Below are 21,063 nucleotides of genomic sequence, written 5' to 3'. Positions count from 1 at the left end.
AAATAAAAAAAATAAATCAGAGCAGCAATTACAGATGTTCGTCTTTTCTTCTTTCAGCAGCAAAAGATCAAATTGCAGTAGTGGTGCATCACAAGTCCCAGCAAGCCAACAGCAGCACAGAAGTACAGAACCTCTATGCACGCAGTCACAAGCTAGAATGGCTGCCTGCAGACTGACAGGTTCAGCCCTTTCCTGTGCTGCCATTGGCTGGAGCATTGTTCCAGTTAAAGGGAGTCTGTCACCAGCATTTCACTTTTTTAACCCTTCCCACAGCTCCCTAGCATGCTTACAGTTAATAAAAACGTTACCTCTGGCATCAATCCTAGACTTATAGAACCCTCAAAAATGATCTTTATAAGATATGCAAATGAGGGCTCGCAAGTGCCCAGGGCGGCGTTACTCTCTTAGGTGCCCTGCTTGCTCAGCCTTCTCATTGCGTCCCCCCGCCCCTTCCTACCCTCTGCCCGCCCATCCTTTCCCTCTGACCGTCTTTGTACTAACTTGTTATGCTGCCGATATTCCGCGCCGGCACATTCATTCCTTTGGCCGGCGCATGCGCACTGCGATGTCCATTCCTTGTACGGCATCACAGTAACTATTGCGCATGCGTCGGCTAACGATGCGAAAATCGGCAGCATAACAAGTTAGTACAAAGGCGGTCAGGGGGAAAGGATGGGCGGGCAGAGGGTAGGAAGGGGCGGGGGGACGCAATGAGAAGGCTAAGCAAGCAGGGCACCTAAGAGAGTAACGCCGCCCTGGGCACTTGCGAGCCCTCATTTGCATATCTTATAAAGATCGTTTTTGAGGGTTCTATAAGTCCAGGATTGATACCAGAGGTAACGTTTTTATTAACTGTAAGCATGCTAGGGAGCTGTGGGAAGGGTTAAAAAAAGTGAAATGCTGGTGACAGACTCCCTTTAATTGCAGAGCAGGCAGGGGACACCAAACAAGGGTGTCCCCTGCCTCACCTCGGGGAAGATAGGTGCTGGCTAGTTCAGCACCAGTCACCCCTGTACGACCCCCTGCAGCTCCAGAAATGGATAAAACTCCATCCGGAGCTGTGATTGGCCAGTCTGCAGAAACTGGCCAATGGCAGCGATCGAGGCGGAAAAACCTCCCTGTGCCCGTAGGAAAGATGGCTGCTTGGCGTGCAGAGCAGCCATTGTACCCCAGTCACCGAGCGATTTCATGTACGGCGCTGGTATCCTACGGGTTAATGGTTGATTTATAACATTAGACTGATATTTTAGAGAGCTTTCCAGACAGCTCAGGTCCCTTCCTCAGGCTTATTTATTAAGCAAGACTCTTATTTTGTTTCTCTTAATGAGAACCATAAACCTGTGTTTAGATTGAAATGGAGAGCACAAACCTCTTGCACACAACCGTGTGCCCCCTGTGGCTGTATTACGGCACGCATATGGCGGGTCCGCAATACACAGGGCACCGGCCGTGTACATTTCACATCATGGATGCAGACCCATTCACTTGAATGGGTCCGCAAACCTGAAGATGCGGAACAGAACCCTACAGAAGCACTACGGAGCGCTTTTGTGGGGTTCCGTGCTTCCGTTCTGCAAAAAGATAGAACTTGTCCTATCTTTTTGCGGGACGGACGGATTGAAGACCTCATTCAAGCGAATGGGTTTGCGATCCGCATGCAGCATCCCCACGGTCGGTGCCCGTGAAATTTGCAGTCCACTGCACGGGCACTGCCAGCACACATTGTTTGTGTGCAAGAGGCCTCATGGTCAGGAACCCCCTATCCTGGGGATAACTTATCTTTAGTAAAGTAAACAACCCTCAGTTTTGAAACGTTAAAATGAAACAAACATAAAAAACTTTATTTTCTACCATTCACCTGTTTTACTTTTTTTTTTTTTGGTGCAACTGTAAATGTAAGAGACCCTGAGAGAAAGGGTTCTGCGCAAGTGCGCAGGTCCTTACTTAGGAAAGGCACTGTGTGAGGCAGCTGCACTGCTGTAGAGTCGGCTATAGCCCACCACCTGTAAGAAGGACCGAGTCCTCATAGCAAACTAGTGTCAGTATCACCCCCTTAGGAGGAGTTGTCCTTCGGCTCCCAGCATTCCTCGGACTTCCGGTACGCGAGCTGTGTGTGGTGACGTCACGGCGGCGCTGCCTTTCCTGTGTGTGGTCACCGTCCTCCGGCACCATGAGCACTATGTTTGCGGACACCTTGCTGATCGTGTTTATATCGGTGTGCACGGCGCTGCTGGCGGAGGGTGAGTGTGTCTACCTCCCGGGGTGGTAGGACTAGGCATGAGGGGAGCAAATATGATGGGTTTATTTTACTCTCTTACATAGCGCTGCAGTCTGAGTTTCCTATCAGTATGTCATTGGAGTATGGGGAGAACCACAGCGCGGTAAAGTGAATCTCAAGCCTGAACAGATCACCACTGTGTCCTAATGGCCAGGGAAAGTGAGAATCTTGTTTAGGTGGAAAAGTGTTCTCCTCGCTATGGCTGACTATATGGTTGTTTTTGTAATAAATAAGGATTATTAACCACCTTTAGCCCCCCTAGCTTAAACCCCCTTAACCCCTTAAGGACCGGGCTCATTTTCACCTTAAAGGGACTCTGTCACCACTTTCTAACCCCCCCTTTTAAAAGTATTGTTATCTCCATGGCGCCCCTGTGATTACAAAGGTGTTGTTAGAAGATAAATTCGCCGTCTCCTTTTGATAAAAAGAGCTTTTATCTAACCTGTCAATCTTCTTGATAAGGTGCACAGGGCGTTTCTGTTGGTCTCAAGCTGCCGCCGCCGCCGTTGGTGCCCAGCTCCTCCCCTGATGCTTTCAGCGCCGCCTGAATGTAATGAAATACGCCTCCGGCTCTCGCTCAGTGCCCCCTCCTCCTTTTCAAAGATCCCGCGCGTGCGCACAGGCCTGTGCCTGATGCGCCCGTGCGGACATTTACAATCAGCCTCATTGAGCGAAGTGCGCATGCGCGCACTTCGCTCAACCTCCTCATCAGACGAGCACTGCAGCCAGCCAGGCTCTGAGTGGCTGGCTGCAGTGCTCGTCTGATGAGGAGGTTGAGCGAAGTGCGCGCATGCACACTTCGCTCAATGAGGCTGATTGTAAATGTCCGCACGGGCGCATCAGGCACAGGCCTGTGCGCACGCGCGGGATCTTTGAAAAGGAGGAGGGGGCACTGAGCGAGAGCCGGAGGCGTATTTCATTACATTCAGGCGGCGCTGAAAGCATCAGGGGAGGAGCTGGGCACCAACGGCGGCGGCGGGCGGCAGCTTGAGACCAACAGAAACGCCCTGGGCACCTTATCAAGAAGATTGACAGGTTAGATAAAAGCTCTTTTTATCAAAAGGAGACGGCGAATTTATCTTCTAACAACACCTTTGTAATCACAGGGGCGCCATGGAGATAACAATACTTTTAAAAGGGGGGGTTAGAAAGTGGTGACAGAGTCCCTTTAACCCCTTAAGGACGCAGGGCGTATCGGTACGCCCTATTTCCCGAGTCCTTAAGGACTCAGGGCGTACCGGTACGTCCTAGCTTGAACTCAGTATTCCGGCGCCCGAGGGGTTAAACGGAACGGGATTTCGGCTGAAATCCTTCAGCCGGCATCCTGTGACAACGCCAGGGGGGGTCATGTGACCCCCCCGTGTCGGCGATCGCAGCAAACCGCAGGTCAATTCAGACCTGCGGTTTGCTGCGCTTTTTGCAGTTTCTGATGCCCGCGGTCCCTGACCGCGGGGATCAGAAACTTTTGAGTGCCTATAATCAATATTTTTCACCCCCCCCTGCACCCCTGCACGATTTTATGCCGGCGGGTGGTGCGGGGGGGGGTGTCGCATGCGGTGGGGGCGGTGCGGGAGGCGGGCGGTGCGGCAGGCGGGATCGCGATCCCCCGCCCGCCTCCCCATGAATGATCGTTGGCTTCTAGTGGTTATACCAGGGTGCCAGCACATTGCTGGCACCCTGGTATAAACGGCTGACATCTGTGAAGATGTCAGCCGTTTAACCCTTTCCATACCGCGGTCCGTACGGACCGCTGTATGGAAAAAGTTAACTGTCGTCGGTCAGGGAGCTCCCTCCCTCTCCATCGGGGGGCTGCTGTGCCTTTGCAGCCCCCCGATGGAGAGGGAGAGAGCCCCCAGAGAGCCCCCCTCAGCCCTGTGCTTACCCTTCCCCGTCTGCGAAGTTCTGAGCAGACGGGGAAGGTTCCCATGGCAACAGGACGCCTGCTCAGGCGTCCTGCTGTCCATGGTGCTGAACAGATCTATGCTGAAAGCATAGATCTGTTCAGTGTAAGTAAAATACAGTATAGAACAATATATATTGTACTGTACTGTATTATACAGACATCAGACCCACTGGATCTTCCAGAACCAAGTGGGTCTGGGTCAAAAAAAAAGTTAAAAAAAGTGAAAAAAGTTAAGATAAAAAAAAAAACATTCATCACTGAATAAAAATAAAAAAAAATAAAATACACTACACATATTAGGTATCGCCGCGTCCGTAACGACCTGATCTATAAAACGGTCATGTTACTTTCCCCGCACGGTGAACACCATAAAAATAAAAAAATAAAAACTATGAGAAAATTGAAATTTTGCCCACCTTACTTCCCAAAAAAGGTAATAAAAGTGATCAAAAAAGTCACATGTACGCCAAAATAGTACCAATCAAACCGTCATCTCATCCCGCAAAAATCATACCTTACCCAAGATAATCGCCCAAAAACTGAAAAAACTATGGCTCTCAGACTAAAGAAACACTAAAACATGATTTTATTTGTTTCAAAAATGAAATCATTGTGTAAAACTTACATAAATAAAAATAAAGTATACATATTAGGTATCGCCGCGTCCGTATCGACCGGCTCTATAAGAATATCACATGATCTAACCCCTCAGGTGACCACCGTAAAAAATAAAAACGGTGTAAAAAAAGCAATTTTTTGTCATCTTACGTCACAAAAAGTGTAATAACAAGCGATCAAAAAGTCATATGCACCCCAAAATAGTGCCAATTAAACCGTCATCTCATCCCGCAAAAAATGAGACCCTACTCAAGATAATCGCCCAAAAACTGAAAAAACTATGGCTCTTAGACTATGGAGACACTAAAACTTTTTTTGGTTTTAAAAATGAAGTTATTGTATAAAACTTACATAAATAAAAAAAAGGTATACATATTAGGTATCACCGCGTCCGTGACAACCTGCTCTATAAAATTACCACATGATCTAACCTGTCAGATGAATGTTGTAAATAACAAAAAAAAAAAAAAACGTGCCAAAAAAGCTATTTCTTGTTACCTTGCCGCACAAAAAGTGTAATATAGAGCAACCAAAAATCATATGTACCCTAAACTAGTACCAACAAAGCTGCCACCTTATTCCGTACTTTCTAAAATGGGGTCACTTTTTTGGAGTTTCTACTCTAGGGGTGCATCAGGGGGGCTTCAAATGGGACATGGTGTCAAAAAAACCAGTCCAGCAAAACCTGCCTTCCAAAAACCGTATGGCATTCCTTTCCTTCTGCGCCCTGCCGTGTGCCCGTACAGCGGTTTACGACCACATATGGGGTGTTTCTGTAAACTACAGAATCAGGTCCATAAATAATGAGTTTTGTTTGGCTGTTAACCCTTGCTTTGTTACTGGAAAAAAAATATTAAAATGGAAAATCTGCCAAAAAAGTGAAATTTTGAAATTGTATCTCTATTTTCCATTAAATCTTGTGCAACACCTAAAGGGTTAACAAAGTTTGTAAAATCTGTTTTGAATACCTTGAGGGGTGTAGTTTCTTAGATGGGGTCACTTTTATGGAGTTTCTACTCTAGGGGTGCATCAGGGGGCTTCAAATGGGACATGGTGTCAAAAAAACAGTCCAGCAAAATCAGCCCTCCAAAAACCAAACGGCGCACCTTTCACTCTACGCCCTACTGTGTGCCCGTACAGTAGTTTACGGCCACATATGGGGTGTTTCTGTAAACGGCAGAGTCAGGGCAATAAAGATACAGTCTTGTTTAGCTGTTAACCCTTGCTTTGTTAGTGGAAAAAATGGGTTAAAATGGAAAATTAGGCAAAAAAATGAAATTCTCAAATTTCATCCCCATTTGCCAATAACTCTTGTGCAATACCTAAAGGGTTAACAAAGCTTGTAAAATCAGTTTTGAATACCTTGAGGGGTGTAGTTTATAGAATGGGGTCATTTTTGGGCGGTTTCTATTATGTAAGCCTCGCAAAGTGACTTCAGACCTGTAGTGGTCCCTAAAAATTTGGTTTTTGTAAATTTCTGAAAAATTTCAAGATTTGCTTCTAAACTTCTAAGCCTTATAACATCCCCAAAAAATAAAATATCAATCCCAAAATGCTACAAACATGAAGTAGACATATGGGGAATGTAAAGTCATCAAAATTTTTGGGGGTATTACTATGTATTACAGAAGTAGAGAAACTGAAACTTTGAAATTTGCAAATTTTTCAAAATTTTTGATAAATATGGTATTTTTTTATGCAAAAAAATTAACTTTTTTGACCCAATTTTAGCAGTGTCATGAAGTACAATATGTGACGAAAAAACAATCTCAGAACGGCCTGGATAAGTCAAAGCGTTTTAAAGTTATCAGCACTTAAAGTGACACTGGTCAGATTTGCAAAAAATGGCCAAGTCCTTAAGGTGAAATAGGGCTGAGTCCTTAAGGGGTTAAGGACCAGGCCATTTTTTGGAAATCTGACCAGTGTCACTTTAAGTGCTAATAACTTTAAAACGCTTTGACTTATCCAGGCCATTCTGAGATTGTCTTTTCGTCACATATTGTACTTCATGACACTGGTAAAATGAAGTCAAAAAAATTATTTTTTTTGCACAAAAAAAATACCTAATTTACCAAAAATTTGGAAAAATTTGCAAATTTCAAAGTTTCAGTTTCTCTACTTCTGTAATACATAGTAATACCCCAAAAAATTGTGATGACTTTACATTCCCCATATGTCTACTTCATGTGTGAATTGTTTTGGGAATGATATTTTATTTTTTGGGGATGTTAAAAGGCTTAGAAGTTTAGAAGCAAATCTTGAAATTTTTCAGAAATTTACAAAAACTAAATTTTTAGGGACCAGTTCAGGTCTGAAGTCGATTTGCGAGGCTTACATAATAGAAACCACCCAAAAATGACCCCATCTAAGAAACTACACCCCTCAAGGTATTCAAAACTGATTTTGCATACATTATTAACCCTTTAGGTGTTGCACAAGAGTTATTGGCAAATGAGGAGGAAATTTGAGAATTTAATTTTTTTTGCCTAATTTTCAATTTTAACCCATTTTTTCCACTAACAAAGCAAGGGTTAACAGCCAAACAAGACTGTATCTTTATTGCCCTGACTCTGCTGTTTACAGAAACACCCCATATGTGGCCGTAAACTACTGTACGGGCACACAGTAGGGCGTAGAGTGAAAGGTGCGCCGTTTGGTTTTTGGAAGGCTGATTTTGCTGGACTGTTTTTTTGACACCATGTCCCATTTGAAGCCCCCCTGATGCACCCCTAGAGTAGAAACTCCATAAAAGTGACCCCATCTAAGAAACTACACCCTTCAAGGTATTCAAAACTGATTTTACAAACGTTGTTAACCCTTTAGGTGTTGCACAAGATTTAATGGAAAATAGAGACACAATTTCAAATTTTCAAATTTTTGGCAGATTTTCCATTTTAATATTTTTTTTCCAGTTACAAAGCAAGGGTTAACAGCCAAACAAAACTCATTATTTATGGCCCTGATTCTGTAGTTTACAGAAACACCCCATATGTGGTCGTAAACAGCTGTACAGGCACACGGCAGGGCGCAGAAGGAAAGGAATGCCATACGGTTTTTGGAAGACAGATTTTGCTGGACTGGTTTTTTTGACACCATGTCCCATTTAAAGCCCCCCTGATGCACCCCTAGAGTGGAAACTCCAAAAAAGTGACTCCATTTTAGAAACTACAGGATAGGGTGGCAGTTTTGTTGGTACTAGTTTAGGGTGCATATGATTTTTGGTTGCTCTATATTACACTTTTTGTGCAGCAAGGGAACAAGAAATAGCTTTTTTGGCACGTTTTTTTTTTGTTATTTACAACATTCATCTGACAGGTTAGATCATGGGGTAATTTTATAGAGCAGGTTGTCACGGACGCGGCGATACCTAATATGTATACATTTTTTTTTTTATTTATGTAAGTTTTATACAATAACTTCATTTTTAAAACCAAAAAAATGTTTTAGTGTCTCCATAGTCTAAGAGCCATAGTTTTTTTCAGTTTTTGGGCGATTATCTTGAGTAGGGTCTCATTTTTTGCGGGATGAGATGACGGTTTGATTGGCACTATTTTGGGGTGCATATGACTTTTTGATCGCTTGCTATTACACTTTTTGTGACGTAAAATGGCAAAAAATGGCTTTTTTTACACTGTTTTTATTTTTATTTTTTTACGGTGGTCATCTGAGGGGTTAGGTCATGTAATATTTTTATAGAGCCGGTCGATACGGACGCGGCGATACCTAATATGTATACTTTTTTTTTATTTATGTAAGTTTTACACAATGATTTCATTTTTGAAACAAAAAAAAAATCATGTTTTAGTGTTTCCATAGTCTAAGAGCCATAGTTTTTTCAGCTTTTGGGCGATTATCTTGAGTAGGGTCTCATTTTTTGCGGGATGAGATGACGGTTTGATTGGTACTATTTTGGCGTACATGCGACTTTTTTGATCACTTTTATTACCTTTTTTGGGAAGTAAGGTGGGCAAAATTTCAATTTTCTCATAGTTTTTATTTTTTTATTTTTATGGCGTTCACCGTGCGGGGAAAGTAACATGACCATTTTATAGATCAGGTCGTTACGGACGCGGCGATACCTAATATGTGTAGTTTATTTTATTTTTTTAATTTTTATTCAGTGATAAATGTTTTTTTTTTTTCTTAACTTTTTTCACTTTTTTTTTACATTTTTTTGACCCAGACCCGCTTGGTTCTTGAAGATCCAGTGGGTCTGATGTCTGTATAATACAGTACAGTACAATATATATTGTTCTGTACTGTATTTTACTTACACTGAACAGATCTATGCTTTCAGCATAGATCTGTTCAGCACCATGGACAGCAGGACGCCTGAGCAGGCGTCCTGTTGCCATGGGAACCCTCCCCGTCTGCTCAGAACTTTGCAGACGGGGAAGGGTAAGCACGGGGCTGAGGGGGGCTCTCTGGGGGCTCTCTCCCTCTCCATCGAGGGCTGCAAAGGCACAGCAGCCCCCCGATGGAGAGGGAGTGAGCTCCCTGACCGATGACAGTTAACTTTTTCCATACAGCGGTCCGTACGGACCGCGGTATGGAAAGGGTTAAACGGCTGACATCTGCACAGATTTCAGCCGTTTATACCAGGGTGCCAGCAATGTGCTGGCACCCTGGTATAACCACTAGAAGCCAACGATCATTCATGGGGAGGCGGGCGGGGGATCGCGATCCCGCCTGCCACACCGCCCGCCTCCCGCAACGCCCCCACCGCCTGCGACACCCCCCCCCCCCCGCACCACCCGCCGGCATCAAATCATGCAGGGGTGCAGGGGGGGGGGTAAAAAATATAGATTTTAGCCACTCTAAAGTTTCTGATCCCCGCGGTCAGGGACCGCGGGCATCAGAAACTGCAAAAAGCGCAGCAAACCGCAGGTCTGAATTGACCTGCGGTTTGCTGCGATCGCCGACACGGGGGGGGGTCACATCACCCCCCCTGGCGTTGTCACAGGATGCCGGCTGAAGGATTTCAGCCGAAATCCCGTTCCGTTTAACCCCTCGGGCGCCGGATCCCCGATTTAAAAGTTAGGACGTACCGGTACGTCCTTGGTCCTTAAGGACTCGGGAAATAGGGCGTAACGGTACGTCCTATGTCCTTAAGGGGTTAAAGGGTTTCTACCCACTTCGTTTTCACATAATTAGCTGTCAGACACTAGCGATCCGCTAGTGTCTGCTCTACCGAACCATCCTAACATAATTGCTTTTGGGGCAGCCGTTTCGCTAAAAAAAGAACTTATATTGATCTGCTAATGAGCCTCTAGGTGCTATGGGGGCGTCATTAGCACCTAGAGGCTCGGTCTACCTTCCTCTAAATGCCGCCGCCCAGCGCGTCCCTCCAGCCCGCCCATCTCCTCCGGAATGCGATCCTCCCTGTGAGCGTATGTATTCCGCGCATGCGCAGTGAATGTCTGACCGCTTCCCTCATCTCCACAGCACCTGCGCCGATGACGTCATAGTGCTCCGAGGAACAGACGCAGTGGAGATGTCTGTGCAGGGAAGCGGTCAGACTTATATGTAAAATGACACCCCAAAACACATTGCCCAACTTCTCCTGAGTACGGCGATACCAGATGTGTGACACTTTTTTGCAGCCTAGGTGGGCAAAGGGGCCCACATTCCAAAGAGCACCTTTAGGATTTCACAGGTCATTTTTTACACATTTTGATTTCAAACTACTTACCACACATTAGGGCCCCTAGAATGCCAGGGCAGTAAAACTACCATTTTGGAAAGAAGACACCCCAAGGTATTTCGTGATGGGCATAGTGAGTTCATGGAAGTTTTTATTTTTTGTCACAAGTTAGTGGAATATGAGACTTTGTAAGAAAAAAAAAGAAAAAATCATCATTTTCATGCTGGGTGAGAGAAATATCTCGGCAAAAGACAACTTTTCCCATTTTTTTATACAAAGTTGGCATTTGACCGAGATATTTCTCTCACCCAGCATGGGTATATGTAAAATGACACCCCAAAACACATTCCCCAACTTCTCCTGAGTACGGCGATACCAGATCTGTGTTTTTGCAGCCTAGATGCGCAATGGGGCCCAAATTCCTTTTAGGAGGGTATTTTTAGACATTTGGATCCCAGACTTCTTCTCATGCTTTAGGGCCCCTAAAATGCCAGGGCAGTATAAATACCCCACATGTGACCCCATTTTGGAAAGACACCCCAAGGTATTCAATGAGGGGCATGGCGAGTTCATAGAATTTTTTTTTTTGCCACAAGTTAGCGGAAATTATATATTTTTTTTTTCTCAGTCTCCCTTTCCTCTAACTTGGGACAAAAATTTCAATCTTTCATGGACTCAATATATGCCCCTCAGCGGATACCTTGGGGTGTCTTCTTTCCAAAATGGGGTCATTTGTGGGGTGTTTGTACTGCCCTGGCATCTGAGGGTCTCCGCAATCATTACATGTATGGCCAGCATTAGGAGTTTCTGCTATTCTCCTTATATTGAGCATACGGGTCATGAGAATTTTTTTTTTCCGTTCAGCCTCTGGGCTGAAAGAAAAAATTAACGGCACAGATTAGTTCATTCGCATCGATCAATGTGGATGAAAAAATCTCTGCCAAAAAAAAAAGAGGGGAAAGGCGTCTGCCAGGACATAAAAGCTCCGCCCAACATCCATACCCACTTAGCTCGTATGCCCTGGCAAACCAGATTTCTCCATTCACATCAATCGATGTGGATGAATAAATCATTGCCGGGATTTTTTATATATTTTTTTATATACAAAGTTTTTGCTAAAGTATATGAACACAGCCTCCTCAGCTCATATACCTCGGCAAACGTATCTTTTACTGCAGAGGAGAAATCTCATCTTGCAGCACCGCATACACCGACTTGTGTGTAATCCAGGGCTTGACAAATTTCCTTGAAATCTAGGAGCCAGCTAAAAAAGTTAGGAGCCAGGCAGAGCCGCGTCATAAAGCCCCTAGTAGGTGCCCCCATAGTGCCCCCCCCCCCCACTTCTCCATAGAGCCCCCCCCCCCAATAATGCTGTATACCATGTTACATATACCGCCGCTCCGTCCCCGGACCCTATTGACTATAATGGGGGTGGAGCTCCAGCGCAGCACGGCAGTTCGCGGTGAGAGGCCACTGGACTAAAAAGTTGGACATGCAGTACTTTTAGTCCGGCGGCCTTTCACCATGCACTGCCGTGCTGCGCTGGAGCTCCACCCCCATTATAGTCAATGGGGACGGAGCGGTGGTCCGGCGAAACAGCGGAAGGACGGATCCGACAGGGTGAACAGCCTGCCTGATCCGTCCTGCCGCAAGTGTGAAAGTACCCTTAGTTCTATAGCTACTGAATGAGACAGAAGAAGGGATGCCTTTAACATATAGATCTCCTTGAGAAGCCAATTTGATCCTAAAGGGTTAATTCAAACTGTAATCTAAACTGTGTCATCTGTCACTTCTCTTATCTCTGCTCCTGTCCCTTAATCTTATCACTGCTGCAAAATCATCAGCAGACAGCCTCAGTGTAATCTGACTGTTCTTTTAACTCATATAATCGAATGAGTCTCTAACTAATCGGATCTTTAGATTCTTAACCTGAGACTCATTCGATTCATTTCTATTCTAACTCCCTGCACTACTCAGACGGCTCAGAGCTGCTAGTCCTTGCCTCAGCTCTGGTTGGTTGGTGGGCGGGGAGGGGAGGGGCTGGCAGAAGCAGCTTCCACTCTAGGATCAGATTACACTCCTCCCGAGCCCCTCCCCTCCCTGCTGCCAGCGTCTCTGCTATTGTGTGCTGTGACGGAGCTGTTTCAAACGGTGCTGCCTCCGGACAGAACGGCAGCTCCGCACCCATCGCCCGGGCACCTTTGAAAACGGGCTGACAAATACCCAAGCGCCAGGACTAAATTCCCGGTCGCCATGGCGACCTGGCGCCTGGGATTTGTCGAGCCCTGGTGTAATCTGACAGCAGCACAATGCTTCTGTCAGAATGCAAATCAGTGCTGCAGCTAGTCGATCGGTTGGTCCACCTGGAAGGTAAAAAAAACAAAACAAAAAAGAAAAAACCAGGCCGCAACGCAATAAATTTATTAATTTTATAATAAAATTTGAACGGAACATATAAACTTTATTTAACTTTTTGAACTGAACGTTAACTTAGTTAGCTAAGTGTACCTGTGTGTGATACTTCCGGAAACACTCCCCTAAGCATAGGGCAGGGTGGTCAGGACAGAAATAGCGGGTGTCACTATTATTACACTCCTGCTACAGACACAACATCTTTTTCGGGGTGACGGTTGGGTTGAGGTACCAGCAACGACATTGGGGAAATGTCGCTCATGTAGACGGCTCACTACACTGGTGGTTGGGGCCACGGAACCTCCTGGATACAGGAGGTTCTCGATGATCTCTTCCTGAAATTTGAGGAAGGATCCTGTTCTCCCAGCCTTACTGTAGAGAACAAAACTATTATATGCAGCCAATTGAATCAAATATACAGACGCCTTCTTATACCAGCGTCTGGTGCGTCTGGAAACTAAATGGGGAGCCAACATCTGGTCATTGAAGTCCGCCCCTCCCATGTGAAGGTTATAGTCGTGGACTGAGAGGGACTTTTCAATGACACTGGTTGCTCGTTCAATTTGTATTGTCGTGTCTGCGTGAATGGAGGAGAGCATGTAAACGTCACGCTTGTCTCTCCATTTCACCGCGAGCAGTTCTTCGTTACACAAGGCAGCCCTCTCCCCCCTTGCAAGACTGGTGGTAACGAGCCGTTGGGGGGAAGCCCCGGCAACTAGGTCGCGCGGTGCCACAGCAGCCAATCTGTTCTAGGAACTAATGCCTGAAGAGGGGCACACTTGTGTAAAAATTGTCCACATAAAGATGGTACCCCTTGCCAAATAAGGGTGACACCAAGTCCCAGACTGTCTTCCCACTGCTCCCCAGGTAGTCAGGGCAACCTCATAGATCCGAAATTTGTGGGTATAGCCTGTGGCCCTTTCACAGAGCTTATACAATTTGACCCCATACCGGGCGCGCTTTCTTGGGATGTATTGTTTGAAGCCAAGGCGCCCGGTAAAATGTATAAGGGACTCGTGTACGCAGATGTTTTTCTCAGGGGTATACAAATCTGCAAATTTGTTGTTGAAGTGGTCTATGAGGGGCCGAATTTTGTGGAGCCGGTCAAAAGCTGGGTGGCATCTGGGACGGGAGGTGGTGTTGTCACTAAAGTGCAGGAAACGCAGGATGGTCTCAAATCGTGTCCTGGACATAGCAGCAGAGAACATGGGCATGTGATGAATTGGGTTTGTGGACCAATATGACCGCAATTCATGCTTTTTGGTTAGACCCATGTTGAGGAGAAGGCCCAGAAAAATTTTAATTTCGGAAACTTGGACTGGTTTCCACCGGAAAGGCTGGGCATAAAAGCTTCCCGGGTTGGCGGCTATAAATTGAGTGGCATACCGATTTGTTTCTGCCACGACTAAGTCCAAGAGCTCCGCAGTCAAGAACAGCTAAAAAAATCCCAGTGCAGAACCGATCTGAGCTGTCTCAACCCGAACTCCAGAAAGGGGGAACTACAGGTGCGGCTGAAGTTGGGGACTGCCAATCAGGGTTTGCCAGCACCTCAGGGGCTCTACGGGCCTGTCTGTGCGGTGGCTGCGACGGGGTAACTATTGCACTTGCCACCGTACCAACTTCAACTGCCCTTCTGGTGCTCGCCACTTCACCATGTTGTACGGCAGTGCTGGTACTAGGTCCAGGATGGGCTGCGCTGCTGGTGTATGCCTCACCACGTAATCCGACAGCGCCAGCCCCACTCTGCTGCCCTTGAAACGGATCCTGCGCAACCTGTGGTCTATCGACACGGGGCCGGGTATGCCTGGTACGCCTGGTGCTATCAAGGACCTCAACCTCCTCGTTCGAACTTTGGGTCAGACTGCCACTGCTTTCTACAGGTTCATATTCTGACCCGCTAGATTCATCAGATGAGGGAATCCTGTAGGCCTCTTCAGAAGAATACCCCCTGTTTGACATTTGGACTACTAAATTTAGGGGTATTCCCTGAGACTAACCAAGAAAAAAAGCAACCCTGTCTTACAAATGGGAGGCTAGCGAAGTACCGGAGGCTGCGATTGATAAAAAATATCAAAACAGATTTTTTTATCGCCGCAGCGCTTGTAAAGTGATTGTGCAGTGATGAAAAAAATAATATTTTTTTTTTGTCACTGCGGCGGTGCGGGCGTGGGTGAACGCACATGTGGGCGATTTATCGGGCCTGATCGGGCAAACACTGCGTTTTGGGTGGAGGGCGAACTAAGGTGACACTAATACAATCAGTTTTGATCACTTACAGATACTATAAAAGTACAAAAGCTGATTAGCGATACGCTAATCAGCGAATCAGTGACTGCGGTGCGGTGGGCTTGGCGCTAACCGACGCTAACTACCTAACCAAGGGGCCTAAACTATCCTAAAACCTAGCAGTCAATACTAGTGAAAAAAAAAGTGACAGTTTACACTGATCACTTTTTTCCCTTTCACTAGGTGATTGACACGGGCGATCAAGGGGTTAATTGGGGTGATGGGGGGTGATCTGGGGCTAAGTGTGGTGTTGGTGGGTACTCACTGTGATGTCTGCTCCTCTGCTGGAACCAACCGACCAAAAGGACCAGCGGAGGAGGAGAGAAGCCATTTAACACCTTATATTTATAAATATAAGGTGTTAGATGGCTTGTGATTCGATTTAAAAAAAAAAAAATCAGAAACCTGCCGGCAACAATCATTGGCTGGCAGGTTGCTGACGAAATACTCCTCTAACTTTTGCCGGCCCGCGATGCGCATGCGCGGGCTGGCTCTGACCGAAGTCTCGCGTCTCGCGAGATGACGCACGGATGCGTCCAGGAGGAATGAATCGACCGCCTCCAGGACGCATCCGTGCGTTAGGCGGTCCGGAGGTAGTTAATGGCCACAAGTAGGGGTGAGCGGATTCAAGATCCAAAGTCGATTTGTTCCCCAACTTAGTTTTAATGCTGTTTGGAGACCAGTCTCCGTACAGAGTAAAAGGTATGCGCTGCGCGGAGGCAAAATTCATCACGTTCGAAGTCTTGCAAGACTTCAGCCTTCGATTCTACACTTGTAAAAACATTTTAAAATGGGAATCCGAAGTCTGCTTCGGTGACTAGGTACACCCCTAGCCGCAGGCTTGGAAAAGTTTTATATATAAATCTTTCTTTGACTACACACTGTGCCCAGAGATCCTCAGATCCCCATTTTAAAGGGGTTTTCTGAGATTTTTATACTGATGACCTATCCTCAGGATAGAGGGAAAAAAGACAATTCAGCAGCAACCTGCAAATCAGATAAAGTACAATAATGCCAAAAATTATAGTGCTAATGCTATGCTTATTTATAAAGTGAGATGCTTGGTCAATGCATTTTGTACAAAACCATCTGAGCCCATCTGCCGTACGTCAAGGCGATCTCTGTTAGACAGGTCCTAACACTAAATACTACCTGTTATGCGCCATAATGGCCAGGATAGGTGGTCATTATCTGATCAGTGGGGTCCGGCACCTGGGCCCCCACTATCAGCTGTTTGAGAAGGCAGCGGCCCTTCTCACAGCTTTCCCTAGGTCAGTGACAACACATTCATCTCAGGAAACCCACGTAATAACAATCGCCCCCTCCTGACTCTCCCTCTCAATGTGCCTGATCCTTTGTTCTGTGGGGTGGACACGTCTGGCAGTGGCTCTCCCTATTCTGAACACATACAGGCCAGGTCGGTGTGAATGTAGGGGGTTCAGGAGACAGTTATGTGAAATATATATCAGCTTTACTCACTCACTGCCTGTACACGTGGCTGAGTGTAGGGCAGGCTGCAGTAAATGATTACCGTATTTTAGAAATAGAGTATTCTATCGATTTTATTTTTTACGATTAAGCGAGTACTCCAATAAGAAAAAATGAATATACTGTTTTCCTTTATTAAAACTCATCTGACCCCCTGCCATCAGTCACGACACCCCTTCGTTCCCCCCTGTGCGATCAGCCCAATTGCATCAGTTCCCCCAGTGCCATCAGCTCCACTATCCCCCAGTGTCTTCAGTATACCGATACGTTCACAGGACCAACAGGTCCGCAAACAGGGATACTGGCCATGTTCGTTCTGCATTTTGCCTATTCTTGTCTGCAATTGTGAACAAGAATAGGACATGCTCTATATTTTTGGTGGGGCTGTGTAACGGAACTATGGATGTGGACAGCACGCGGTGTGCTGTCCACATCTTTTGCGGCCCCATTAAATTAATGGATCTGCACCTGTTTTGCGATTAGTGGACCCATAAATCCGGTGGTGTGAATGTACCCTAATACTGTGCGATCCTGTGAGAGGAGGGGAAGTCAGCACGGGACCTGTCACGGACATACGCTCACTGGTGGCTGTCTGGCCTTACATGCTGCCAACAGAGATTCGGATTGAGGTGCAGGGTCACTAGATTCTGCTGCTCTCAGGTAGCTGGTACACCAGAATACTGGGCACCTCTACAACTACTGACGAGAAACAATAGGGCACTAAGGACAGAGCTATCTATGCCAGTGCGGAATTTTAGTTAGCATGGAAAACTGAGTGAAGAGTACCACATGCAAGGCTGTACTTGTCATACACACAGGTCGCTATATTGCTTGCCATCTCCAGAAATTAGTAGCCTGTGTTAGGGCAATATCCCTTCACCTATGATTGTTGGAATCCAAATAAAAAGAGATGCGATACGAGCACTCTGGGAAATTGACATACATTGGATGCATGTGGATCAGATTTCTCTTTATTCAAAGACAAACTCACAATAATATAGGCTGGAAACAGAAAAAAACCATCACGTGACAAACATTACATCTGCGGTTACAAGATATACCGTATTTTTCGCCCATAAGACGCCCCCCCCCCCCCCCCCAAAAGTGGGGGGGGAAATGCCCCTGCGTCTTATGGGGCGAATGCTGCCATTTTGCATTGCAGACTGCGATGTATCAGCTGGAGGTCCTGCCGCTCACTCACTGCTTTATTGCTATTAGGGCCCTTACACTCACAGCTGCTGCAAACCTCTCCTTTCATCTGGGATAAAGTGCATAACGTACTTCGCCACATCTTTGGGCGATTTGCGCTTTGCACATTGTCCCATGGGGAAGGAGAGGTTTGTCCTATAAAGGTAAAAAAAAAAAAAAAAAATCTAAGTTAACGTTCAGTTCAAAAAGTTAAATAAAGTTTATATGTTCCGTTCAAATTTTATTATAAAATTAATAAATTTATTGCGTTGCGGCCTGGTTTTTTCTTTTTTGTTTTGTTTTTTTTACCTTCCAGGTGGACCAACCGATCGACTAGCTGCTGCACTGATGTGCATTCTGACAGAAGCATTGTGCTGCTGTCAGATTACACACAAGTCACGTGCCTGCGCCGCCTACTTTATGAATGAATTTTTTGAATTGCCAAATCTTTTGTAAATTTTGTATTTTTAAAAAAAAACTAATAATGAAAAATATTGACTGAAATTTACCACTGTCATGAAGTACAATGTGTCACAAGAACACAATCTCAATCGCTTGGATAAGTAAAAGCTTTCCAAAGTTACTACCACAAAGTGACACATGCCAAATTTCCGAAAAACGGCCTGGTCCTTAAGGTGAAAAATGGCAGGGTCCTGAAGGGGTTAAGACACTGCTGTCACTAGATATATTTTAGCTCCTGCCATGTTCTGTGCTCGGGGACTGATGTGTAGTTATCGTGACATAATTATGAACCAATCCTTCTGCGGCCAGGTTCCCGATTATTCATTTCTTTATTCTTTTTTTTTTTTTAGGCATCACATGGGTTTTAGTTTACAGGACAGATAAGTACAAGAGGTTAAAAGCAGAAGTGGAAAAGCAAAGTAAAAAATGTAAGTTATGTTTTAGCCATTTCTACCTTGCACCTTATATTGCATTCACATGCATAAAAGGAAGTGGGTAATTGTATACACTTTAATTGGTGAATTTCACTACTGATTAGGGCTGTGGAGTCGTTAGATAAATACTCAGACTCCTCGGTTTTTGGTACTTCCGACTCCTCTGTATTTAATATGCAAATTTATTTTATACATTCCTTGAAGGAAAGAAAGGCAACATACAGCTGTTCCACCAAGTTCTTCTAAGCTCTTATAGCAGAGATAGGTAGTTGGGCAGAAGCCGCTACCTTCTCCTTTGTGTGCTGATCTTCTGCTGAAGATAGGGCAGTGGGAGGATCCAGGAAGGGGCATTTATTGTAAAACATGATTTCCCTAGTAGAATCCCATAGTCATGTTTAAAGTTTAAGCTAACAATCTGAGTTTACAAGTTTTTATAGCCTTAGCTGAATGACAGCAGTTTTTCAAATGGTTTACAGCTTCAGTCTTGAACTATTGACTATCCATTCCCTTCACTTATACAAGTGTCTCTAGTCCTGCAAAAAACATATTTACTTAATCAGTTATCAGTGAGAGGCTAGGTTAGGCTACTTTCACACTAGCATTCGGGGTTCCGCTTGTGAGTTCCGTTTGAAGGCTCTCACAAGCGGCCCCGAACGGATCCGTACAGCCCCAATGCATTCTGAGTGGATGCGGATCCGCTCAGAATGCATCAGTATGGCACCGTTTGGCCTCCGTTCCGCTCAGCAGGCGGACACCCGAACGCAGCTTGCAGCGTTCAGGTGTCCGCCTGGCCGTGCGGAGCCAAACGGATCCATCCAGACTTAGGCTACTTTCACACTAGCGTTCGGGGCTCCGCTTGTGAGTTCCGTTTGAAGGCTCTCACAAGCGGCCCCGAACGGATCCGTCCAGTCCTAATGCATTCTGAGTGGAGGCGGATCCGCTCAGAATGCATCAGTCTGGCAGCGTTTGTCCTCCGCTCCGCTCAGCAGACGGACACCTGAACGCTGCTTGCAGCGTTCGGGTGTCCGCCTGGCCGTGCGGAGGCGAACGGATCCGTCCAGACTTACAATGTAAGTCAATGGGGACGGATCCGTTTGAAGTTCACACAGTATGGCTCAATTTTCAAACGGATCCGTCCCCCATTGACTTTCAATGTAAAGTCTGAACGGATCCGTTTGCATTATCATGAACAAAAAAAAAAAAAAAAAAATTTTTTTTTTTTTTTTGTTCATGATAATGCAAACGGATCCGTTCTGAACGGATCCAAGCGTTTGCATTATAGGTGCGGATCCGTCTGTGCAGATACCAGACGGATCCGCACCAAACGCAGGTGTGAAAGTAGCCTTACAATGTAAGTCAATGGGGACGGATCCGTTTGAAGTTGATACAATATGGTGCAATTTCAAACGGATCTGTCCCCCATTGACTTTCAATGCAAAGTCAGGACGGATCCGTCTGACTAACTTTTACACTTAGATTTTTTTTCTGAAATTATAATGCAGACGGATCCGTTCTGAACGGATACCATCGTTTGCATTATCGGAGCGGAGCCCTCTGTGCAGACACCAGACGGATAGGCTCCGAATGCAAGTGTGAAAGTAGCCTTAACCATGGGCGTTGCGTTCCCTGTAACAGCGGAATACAACACAATGGAAAGTATAAGTATTGCCGCTCCCTAACTGTGCGTTGCGTACCATATAGTAAAGCATGCTTCTTCATGGTCACTTAACCTGTTCGTTTTGCGGTAACGTGACGCACTGCATGCATTGGCCTTTATTCTTAGTACCGTATTTTTCGCAAAAGTGGGGGAAAAATAGCAGTGTGTCTTATGGGGCGAATGCTGCGACCGTCCGGTGAATAGGCTGAGAGGGAGGAGGGGCTGGGGGCCGGCATCTGTTTCTGTAATGGCAGCGGGGCCCGGTGCAGTCACTGTATTCTACTACACCGGGCCCCGCTCACTCTAGTATACGGTAATCATATCTAACTTGTGGGTATTGTTAAAGTATTCCAATCATCTTAAATTTAGCGCTGTACTAATTACTACTAACTTCTTGGCAGTCAGGAGGCCGGGTGGGCGCTCGTAGCGTAGCTCACTACGTCACGCGCCTGCTCCGCCCACTTTATGAATGAAGCAGGCATCGGGCCCCGCTGCCATTACAGAAACAGATGCCGGCCCCCATTCACTACACAGGGACACTGTTATGGGGGGGATCTGTGGATGACACATAAGATAAGATGCTATATATGTCCCATCCACAGATGACCCCATAACAGTGCCATCCACAGATGACCCCATAACAGTGCCATCCACAGATGACCCCATAACAGTGCCATCCACAGATGACCCCAT

At 45.8% G+C, this 21,063-nt stretch overlaps 1 protein-coding gene across 2 annotated transcripts in view; it reads left to right on the top strand.

The window, feature by feature from the left end:
- The first annotated feature begins 2,084 nt into the window (after window positions 1-2,084).
- The window catches only part of TMCO1 (transmembrane and coiled-coil domains 1), a 95,231-nt gene continuing 76,252 nt past the window's right edge, over window positions 2,085-21,063 (top strand). For both annotated transcript variants that reach the window (XM_040408076.1, XM_040408077.1), the window contains exons 1-2: window positions 2,085-2,240; window positions 18,630-18,707. In XM_040408076.1, the coding sequence (XP_040264010.1) occupies window positions 2,171-2,240; window positions 18,630-18,707 (148 nt within the window). In that variant the 5' untranslated portion in view covers window positions 2,085-2,170. The remainder of the gene's footprint in view (window positions 2,241-18,629; window positions 18,708-21,063) is intronic.

The sequence above is a fragment of the Bufo bufo genome, chromosome 9 (assembly GCF_905171765.1).
Source record: "Bufo bufo chromosome 9, aBufBuf1.1, whole genome shotgun sequence".
Classification (NCBI taxonomy): domain Eukaryota; kingdom Metazoa; phylum Chordata; class Amphibia; order Anura; family Bufonidae; genus Bufo; species Bufo bufo.
The sequence above is the reverse complement of the archived record's forward strand: the minus strand, read 5'-3'. Positions and strand labels throughout refer to the sequence as shown.